At 37.3% G+C, this 9982-nt stretch overlaps 1 protein-coding gene across 1 annotated transcript in view; it reads left to right on the top strand.

The window, feature by feature from the left end:
- Positions 1 to 9982, top strand: part of ARHGAP42 (Rho GTPase activating protein 42) — a 313582-nt gene that overhangs the window by 225512 nt on the left and 78088 nt on the right. The window contains exon 5 of the mRNA XM_004385873.1: positions 5464 to 5565. Coding sequence (XP_004385930.1) covers positions 5464 to 5565 — 102 coding nt within the window. The remainder of the gene's footprint in view (positions 1 to 5463; positions 5566 to 9982) is intronic.

The following is a 9982-nucleotide window of genomic DNA, read 5'->3' as shown; positions in this document are numbered from 1 at the left end:
CATCCCTGGTCAGATTTATTCCTAAGTATTTTATCTTTTTAGGGGCTATTGAAAATGGTATTGTTTTCCTGATTTCCTTTTCATCATTCTCCTTATTGGTGTATAGGAATCCAACTGATTTTTGAATGTTTATCTTGTATCCTGCTAGCTTTTTTAATTTTGCGACTCTGCATCCTCTCTCATCCCAGAAATGGAGAGACATTTGAATTCTTGGCATGGAGGAAAGCTTCCTGTTAGCTTTAATTAGGAAATCCCTAAATTCATCCAGGATGTTTCTATATATTCTGCCTGGAGCAGAGTTTGTAACAGTTTTATCTATAATGTCATGCCCAAGCCCATCAGATTATAGCTACTCCAGACACTTTCAGCTCTCCTCATTCCAGTCTACTCTACCTTCCCACAGACAGACAGAAAATTGACAATCTAAAACCATCATTAACTTTTCAACAGCATTGTCTTCCTTTCCTGTGCTCCAAAGTAGCGTTACAAAATCCCCAGTGCCTCTTCTGCTTTCTACTTTTCTTTTTGTCCCCTTTCCTCCTTTTGTCTTCTCTCTCCCTTTCCACCCCCCCCCCCCGCCCCAGTCTTTTTATTGGGAGTAAAATGAAGTGCCATAGTTTTTGTTTTATTTTTTTATCACGGTAAAAAAATATATAGCAAAACATTGGCAGTTTAGCAATTTTAACATGTACATTTCAGTGACACTGACTCTTCACATGCTTATTGCCTATTGGGGTTTTCTTGTGTGTATTGTCCCTTCATATCCTCCGCATAGTTTTCTGTTTGCTTCTTCTTCTGGCCAGTCTGTAGGAGTTCCTTATAAATGTAAATATGAATTCTTTGATTCCTATGAGTCATACCACCTGGTGGTGGTGGTGTGGAGGTTGAGAAAGGGGGAGATGCGGTGAATTACGCTGGCCCAACCACCCAGAAAAGGATCCCCTTTAGAATGTCTGTATTTCAGTAGAGTGGTTGGTAGCGGGATGGGAGAATTGATGGGGCATGGGCTGGAGAGACTGGAAATTTTTTGTGGAATCAACCCACAGGGGTGGACACTGATGTGTAAGCTACACTGAGATTCTCCAAAAAACTGGACCTCTGGATACCAGGAATCCCTTGGGCCCCAGGAACCCCCTGAGCAGCATGTGGTCCGAATGCCCTAGCAGTAGACCATCTGAGAGGGGTTATGCCAGCCTGGGGTGCCCATTCTAAACAGGTGGTAAATCTATCATCAGGAAGAAGTCCCACCAGGGATGGTAATTTGGGCTACATCTTATATGTACTTCTGTTGTTTCAGTGCCTGACACAGTACCAGTTTATAAGAATTCCCCATGGTTTTGAAATAGAAGTTTAGCTATTAGTATTTATTACTCCTCTTCATAACTATTTCTTGAAGGACCTTTCAAAATACAAAAATAGTGCTTACTTAGAGAATGGTTATACTAACATAATGACATAAATAGTTGCATGGGAAAATGGTGCAATATCCTGTGTGGCAATTATAACATTGAGACAGTCTGAAAAATATGATGCAAAAATACACGTTCCATATTTTGAAAGAAGTATAAAGCGTATACATTTGCTTAATATTTTAAGATTTATGTCATAGGAACATTAAAATAAAGGTTGTTTAAAAAAAGCTCTGTAGTAGTCTTTTATAGAAACAAAGAATGCTAATAGATAACATTTTTGAGAATTTCTTTGTAATTGTTATTTTCTAAATATTGTAGTAGTGGCTTCGTCTTTGGTGCCCTCTTGTGGTCAGTGGAAGGAACTGGTTGGTTTGTTTTAATATTTTTTATCTGCTTGATACACCTAAAATATTTATAAACATTTGAAAATTTCTGTGACAAACAGCAACTTCAAGAGTAAAGTTTACACCTGGGGTTTGAGCTGTAATGGTTTCCTCACATTCCTCACTGGAGTGTGTACAATGAAGGCGTGGCATGACCACAGAAGCTAATCTTAGAAGCTAAGTGATAGATGATGTGATCACTGTGCTCAGAGTGAATGCAGCATAGTTTAAAACACAGACTGTAGCCTGGGAACATAGTTGACCCTTCTTCAGCTGTAATTGGATTTCAGGACTAATTTGCAATTTCTAATGATCTATTTTATATCTGCTTCTGTGTCTGTCTCTCTGTCTTTCTCTGTCAGTCTGTCTTTGTCTATCTGCACAGGCATATAACTGCAACAAGTGCTACACTAAAAAAGCACTCCTGCTCTATAACGTATTCATGTATCTCGTAGGACATCCCTCTTCTACCGCATTCCTTTTCTTTTTTCCATAGTTATGATTATATTAATTTGAATTTATTTTAATTGATTATCTAATTCAAATGCTTTTACTATGGATTTTCAGGGGGGAAAAAGAATTATAATACGTAGTCTCCTCTTTTGAATCACGCCATGGCATGAAGAAGGTAGTGGTCAGGTGCATTTAGTGCAGGTTCATAGGTTATTATTATTTTTTTTCCTTCCCTCAGGATTGGTTTCAGAAAAAATTCTTAGTTTCATGTCCGCAACAAGTAACACAAAAGACGAGAGGTATGGTGTTAAGTTACTGAGCCCAAATAAGACTTGACTTATGAGCGGTCAGTCATGGGCGATGCGAGTTGCAAGGAGAAATACCTCTTATTCTGTAGAATATGCTTCCCTAGATTATCGTTGCCCTTCATGTGGCCTAGTCTTTTAACTCAGCCCTTTAACTGTATGCTAGAAATGAGTGTGTTTTCGTTGTCCACATCAGTGGAACCTTTGAGTAGATCTTTTTTCCTGGCTTGGTGGTGTGAAGGGCCAGGGTATGAATAGGAGTCCAGGAAGTGCTTCTGGGAATGATTTTCGGATTGCCAAAAATGCTGATGTATTGGCACTGAATTAACATTTCCAAAAAAATGCCATCAAACACTAACTGAAAACAAAGATACATGTGTAGTTACCACAGCTGTGTTCTCTCTTCTCCTTAAGCCAGTTTCTTCCTCTTCTACGCACCCTCAGACATTTTAAGCTACTGTTGTAAGATGAAAGGGAGTTAGTTTTATGTACTATATTGTAATGCAGCTGGTTGCCCACAAATGTTCACATACCACTGAGTTTGAGTTAAGGCCGTTTGTGCAGAATTGTCGCTTGTACCACAGATATTGGTTTGTTGAACAAATAAAATATCTGTGAGGGCTGTGATGCCAGTGTAATGAGAGGAAGATTTCGTTTGTTCATTAAATATTTGAGTACTCACGAGATATTGAGTACTCACTAGATACTGAATTTTAAGGAGGAAAGGTATACACATAAATTTCTCTGCTACAGTGTTGAAAATAAACACTGTAAGAGACCCATCAGTAAAGCTACATGAGTGCTCAAAAGGGGAAGAGAGTTGATGGAAGGGGCTGGTGAATGAGGTCTGTTTGGTCTGGATACTAAAAGTAGATACAAGTTGAATACTGGTAGTCTCTACTGATTTACAGCATAAGTGGAAATTGGAAGAAATGAGCATTTATATCAGAGGGAATAGCACAGAGAGAACGGGGAGGGGGGAAAATCATGAATAGGAAGCTCTAAAGAAGCTAGTGAGAAAGACTAGGAAAAGTAGATTTGGCTAGTTAGGGATGGGCATGAAATGCCAGATTAAAGAGTAGTATCGACTGAGTAAAAGATAAAATACCCGCCCCAGGTATCTACTCAAAAGGGGAGGGGACAAGTTCCTCCCATTCTGAACCTTGGGCTTCTCTGTTTTCCTTTTGTGTTTGCGTCTCCATGTTTTGTTATGGGAGTTCCTCAAGAACCCTTTTCTGGATGGGAATGCTGGGCTTATTTTCCAGTTGTGTTTCTCGTACTAGGACCACATTTCTCCTTGGATTATAAAAATACTTTGAGGATTTTGACATTTTTCCCCTCATTTACAGATTTAATACTTTAATGCACAAATGTGCATTTTTAAATGGTCTAAAAGTGACTTGAGCTCTTAAAGCAAAATCCTACTTGCTCCTCCCATTCACCTGGTGTATACCAGTTCAGCTTCTAAAATTCCATATATGGAACTAGATCATGATAGGTTCCTGGAGGTATAATTGAGAAGATAGTTCAGTGCCATTGGATCAAAATAGCATTACCTGGATAAACGAACATGAATCTGACAACCTCAGAATAGTGGGAAAGACCTTCTAGGCAAGAGGCTGGCCGTTCCTTCCTTCCTTCCGTCCTTCCTTCCTCCCCCCCTCCCTCCCTCTTTCCCTCCCTCCTGTCCCCATTGTCTATCCATCTGTCCGTCCGTCCATCCATCCATCCATCCATCTATATTTTTAAGTAACTCCTTTCAAGTATTTATGCAAATAATGAAGTAAAGCAGTATGCATAATAATTATAGAGCTTGTTTAAAATAACAATTTATCAATCTCTGGCTGGAGGAAAATAGGAATCTACATTTTTGAATCAGCTTGTAAACACTTGAATCTTACGCAGGTTCTTCAGGGTTTACACTTCCCAAAATCATTGAAATAAAGGGAAAGAGTAGTAATTCTTTGGCCAGTGAAATCTGTGAGTCTAGTTGTCTAGTATCTGTTTCATATGGACTCATAAATGGAGAAGACATATCTGATGGAGAAAATATTTATAGTTCGAGAAGATTAGAGCCCAGGTATGTCCTATTCCCTTCAGTATTTTATTCCATTTGAATTTCTACAGAAGCATGCCATGGAATGAGAGGTAAAGTTATCCCCTTCCTCTACCCCCTTGGTAAAAATCCAGCCTTTTTATAGCTACCCTACCCCCCAAGAAAGCCATCATTTTAGTCATAAGCCAAAGTCACCTATTAGAGTTATGTTCAGAGTGTCTGATGCAGATATTGATAATCCTTTCGTCTTTTTTGACTTTAGATTGTCTTAATCAATTCTTTGATGCTACCAGTATTTAGAAGTCTGTTTTCCTCCCTTTCAAGAACGCGTTGTTTGAAATACCACGGTCTTTATGTGACTGGGAAATAATGATTCCTTGACAAACAGCCTATATGAATGGTTCTCTAAACTGGTTGTATGTTGACTCATCTGAATCACCAAAATGCCTTAAAAAAGACACTTTCTCTTGGTGCCATCCCTCACTTACTAGATCAAAACCTTTTGTTGGGAATCACTTATAAAGCTCTCCAAGGGATTCTACTATAGCCAGTCTGACCACTTCCATACTACAATTCCATGTGCTCCAAAGGAGAAAGACTGATTTGTGGCACTTGTATAGATGTGTATTTTTTCCTGAAAGGAGGGAGAGCTTCTTTGAGAGCACAATATGTAGTCAAATGATTTTTGTTTCACATCCTTCTTCCTACTCTGTCAAGGCTTTGCACGTATTTGGAACACACTCAATCTGTGTTAAATACTTTTAAAGAACTTTTTGTGGGGATGGTGAAAATCAAGGTTTTCTTGATGCTCTGATTTGAACATTTTTTGTTATTGTTGTTAACTTATCCCCTAGGATGGAAAGAAGAAATTTGACAAGGAGAGTGAAAAATACTATTCTATTCTTGACAAGCATTTAAATTTATCTGCAAAGAAAAAGGAGTCTCATTTGCAAGAGGTAAGCTTTCCAGCTGAAATGTGGAAACAGCATTAGCATTAAGTCATGTGCAGTCAAAATTTCCAAAGAGAGAAGTGTCTCAGAATCTGCTACTCTTTAATAAAATAATGATAATAACAATAGCTAACGTAATTGAGCACTTATTATGGACAGTCACTGTGCTATGTGCTTTACATACATTATAACATTTACTACTAACAATTCCAAGTGAAGGATTCATATTTCCTTCAACTATGAGAAAGGATAAGCAAATTTTTTAGCAAGACTTTTTTTTATTTATGTCAGGTATATTTTAAATGGCAAAAAGCTATCAAATTTATGTTATGGCATTTATCATATTTTAAATTAAAAATATCTGTGACATTGTTTGCAAGGCTTTACTTCAGCATTAGAAAAAAAAAGATTACACTTTTTTAAAATCTTAAACATTTTACATTAATTTTCTCTAAAAAACACATCAGAAATATTTTAATAACATATATACTTCTAAGCAGCCCCTTTCTTCTCTTTTGTCTAAAATATCCATTCTTTCCATTGGTTGTGTTACAACTATAATTAGTAAAAACTGAAGTACTGTATTTTGATGTAAATAACAAGGATCTTTTATGTTTGTTTTCCAACCTTGCCCTTCTCCCTCAAAGTATTTTCATAAGCACTGCACTACGCTAATTTTTTTTTTTTTTACAGCAACATGTGAAAAAAATTTGGCATAGCGGCACTTATGAAAATACCTGGTTGCGGGGAGAGGGCATGGTTGGCAAACAAATGTAGAAGGTGCACATTATTTGCATGAAAATATGGTAGTCCTTTTACTAAGGATTATTGTAGTTCCGCTAAGGACCCCTGGTGGTACAATGGTGCAATGGTTAAGTGCTTGGCTGCTCAAAAGGTTGGTGGTTAGAACTCACCCTGTGGCCAGGAGAAAGACCTGGCAATCTGCTCCTGTAAAGACTGCAGCCTAGAAAACCCTATGGGGAAGTTCTACTCTGTCACTTTGGGTCACTATGAGTCAGAATTGACTCCACAGCACCTAACAATAACAGTGTAGTTCCAGTTTCATTGATGGAGTATGCAAACAAGTAAGATGCCCTTGCCATTATCACCATGTTGTTGGGACAGTCGATTCTGACTCATGGTGAGCCCTTGTGTGCATAGTAGAACTGCTCCATAGGGTTTTCAAGGCTGTGACCTTTCAGAAGTATATCTCCAGGCCTGTTCTCCAAGGATCTTCTAGGTGGGTTTGAACCAACAACTTTTCACATAGTAGTCCAGGGCTTAACCGTTTGTGCCACCCGGGCACTCCCAATATTACCTTAGGAATAAAACGAAACACCACACATACTTTCCTCCCAGCATACAATGGGGTCTCTCTGCTGAGAGTTTGGGGGTTATCAACAGTTTACCCTATGGCTCACGATTACTCTCTAGTCCTTCAATGGGAACCTGGTACCATCCTGAATCTCCTTTAGTCTCTTCTTTCTCTCTACTTCTGGGTATCACAGTCATTGGACCTCTTTCAAATGAGTCATCCTGATCCTTCTGACAAAGCTACCTCCCTACCTGAACAACTTTTCAAATTCATCTTGGTCCTCCACTCTCCTTATTCCTTTTCTTATTTCTCCTATTTCCAAGCTCAGTCACAAGGCATGCTTGATGATTTAGAGTATTACAAGAGTTCCACAGCGTCAGAAAGGCACGGGAGGGTTATTTTTGCTTCCGATTCCTTTTTTCTACACTCTCGTGTTCTCATTGAGAGAATCAAATTTCTTTGTTTAACATTTAAACATTTAAAACATATTTAATATTGTGAAGTTTTGTTTTGCTTGTTAAAGTTTAATTCATTATAACCTATGTCTTCTGTTAATAACACATGCTATTAAAATAGGATAATTTAATATACAACTGTGTGCTTCTGGAAAACTTTTGTGGCTAAAGTGAAATGGAGCAAAATCTGTCAAGCATTACAACTGCTTGTTGTAATTTAATATTATATTCACATATTACAGATGTCTTAAATGCATATATTTCTCTTTAAACGTTGCCCTAGAGTAAATCCAAAGAGTATGGGATGTGTGGATGTAGGCCTGTGCAGAAAGACCCTAATTATCGCAAGTATACCATCATCTGCTGTGCCAAGGGCTATGGCCAGGTGCCATTTTAAAAACCAATTGTCTCAAAACCAAGAGTGGTTGTTTAGAGTCCCCAAAGAGTTACAGGTTCATCAGATTCTGGTGAATATGAGAGGCCAACCTCAGACAAGACCCTGCTTAAACCATCCCAAGCAAATGATAACTTTATCCTAATTGTAAAGCCCTCTAGTGGATATGTTTCAATTTACCCTGACAATCTCGCTCAATATTTAATACTTTCCTTGTTAGTGGCTCCAAATCCCTTAGGCCATGGTAGAATAAAATATTCGTTCCGGTTCTGTACTTAGTTGGAGACTGGGAAAGCCCATAACTTGGTTACAGAAACATCCATTTCTCAAACATCCTCCACAAACCCCACCTCACACACTCTCACAGAAACATCCAGAGGCACACACTTCTTTTCCAGGGGGTACAACCTCTAACAACAACATCAAAAACAACCACACAACAACACAGCACAACAAATTCTATCAAAGCAGCTTCTCAGGAGCATGTTATGTAGACAGTGGGCTTTTTTCCCTCCACCCATCTAGTAATCTAACGTGTCCTGGGGAAATGCTGCCACAAACTTATTTAACTCTTTGATGTGGTATTAAAAGTCATCTGTTCCTTGCTAGAGCAGCTCTGGGGTTTCTTAGCACCAAGCTTATTAGCTTCTCATTCGAAAGACCCTTCTGCGCCTTCTCACCTGTGACGCTCACTTCTTGTTCATTTTGCTCCTGAAAAATAAGGGACTGCCCATCTCTAAGACTCAATGAAAGAGTTAGCTGGTGTTGATAAAACTCCAAGACCATCACTTAGATAGATCGTTGGAGTAAACAGAATTGGAAACAAAGTTGTCAAGATTATAGGTTTTACATTATAAGGAAAGAAATGGTATCTGCTACGTGGATGTAGGAATCCTTTCCAAACATAAAATAAAAGGGAGTAATTATAAAAGAAATGTAGAAAGACTTGAAAGCATAGAAGTAAATAATTCGTGTATTAAAAAAGACACAAACTCAAATTAAAAGGCAAAGCTGTAGGGAATTTGTATAACTCATGAAACAGGGTTACTATTTCTCATATAAAAGAAATGTTCGTAAATCAATGCGAAAAAGATAAAGACCTCAGTGGGGAAATGGGTTGAGGACATTATAGGCAATTCATCGAAGAAGAAACAGGGACTATAATAAATATTTTCAATATGTCACAGGTGTTAAAAAACAGTGAAACTAAAAATAGCAACAAGATGCTATTTTTAATTTATTAAAAGATAATATCCATTGTTTGTAAAGGTATGGAAAACTGGGAATACTTTTTGTCTCCTAGTGGGAGGATAAAAATGATTCAGTTACCCTTGAGGTATATTTGACTTCATATTTCAACCAATTTTAAATGTGAAAGATAGTTGAGATTATTTCTCTTGGTAGGAATTTACCCAAAAGAAATGATCAGAGATGAGCATAGAAATAAATTATGTAAATAAGTTGATCCAAGAGTTATTGACAATGAAAAAATTTAGCAACATCTGAAATGGCACAAAAGAATGATTGCGATCAATATACAAACATAGTTTGATCATAAAATGGAATGTGATATGGCTGTTAACAATTTTATTTGAAAAATCACATAAATACATTGGAAGATATTCATTAGATTAAATGGGGGAAAAATAATTTAAATCAGTATGTATTGTATTAACTCCAGGTTTGTTTTAAAGTAAATGTGTGTGTGTGTGTGTGTGTGCGCGTGTGCGAGCGCACGTGCAGTACAAATCAAAATGTTAATGGTGGGAGGTAGGATTACAACTCATTCTTATTATCTTTGCATTTCTTTGTTATAATAATGAATAAAGCATAAAGTTATAATAATGAATAATTATCACTTTAGAATAAAAACGAAAGGAAGGAGAAAAAGGATTTCTTTTAAGAACCCAGAATTTGGTTTTCTGCCTACCGCTAAATACTTCTTCAACTCGTTCCTCTTATCCTCACTTTCTAAATAAAGAGAATCTCTTGAGTTCACTCCTTATACTTTCATTCTTTTCCTTTAATTTGAATGCTGGAAATTTTCTTACAAAATTAATTCAGTTTCTTACTAGGATGACCCTACAATCCTATTGGCCATGGATGGCCTCAGCTTTCACCTGTTGTTCTGTCATAATTATGAACAGTGTTCCCTTTTATTTATTTATTTATTTTATTGTACTTCAGGTGAAGGCTTACAGAACAAATAGTTTCTCATGAAACAGTAGTACACATATTGTTTTATGACATTGGTTAACA

Source organism: Trichechus manatus, unplaced genomic scaffold, assembly GCF_000243295.1.
Source record: "Trichechus manatus latirostris isolate Lorelei unplaced genomic scaffold, TriManLat1.0 scaffold00148, whole genome shotgun sequence".
Classification (NCBI taxonomy): Eukaryota; Metazoa; Chordata; class Mammalia; order Sirenia; family Trichechidae; genus Trichechus; species Trichechus manatus.
This window is presented reverse-complemented; position numbering and strand designations above follow the sequence as displayed.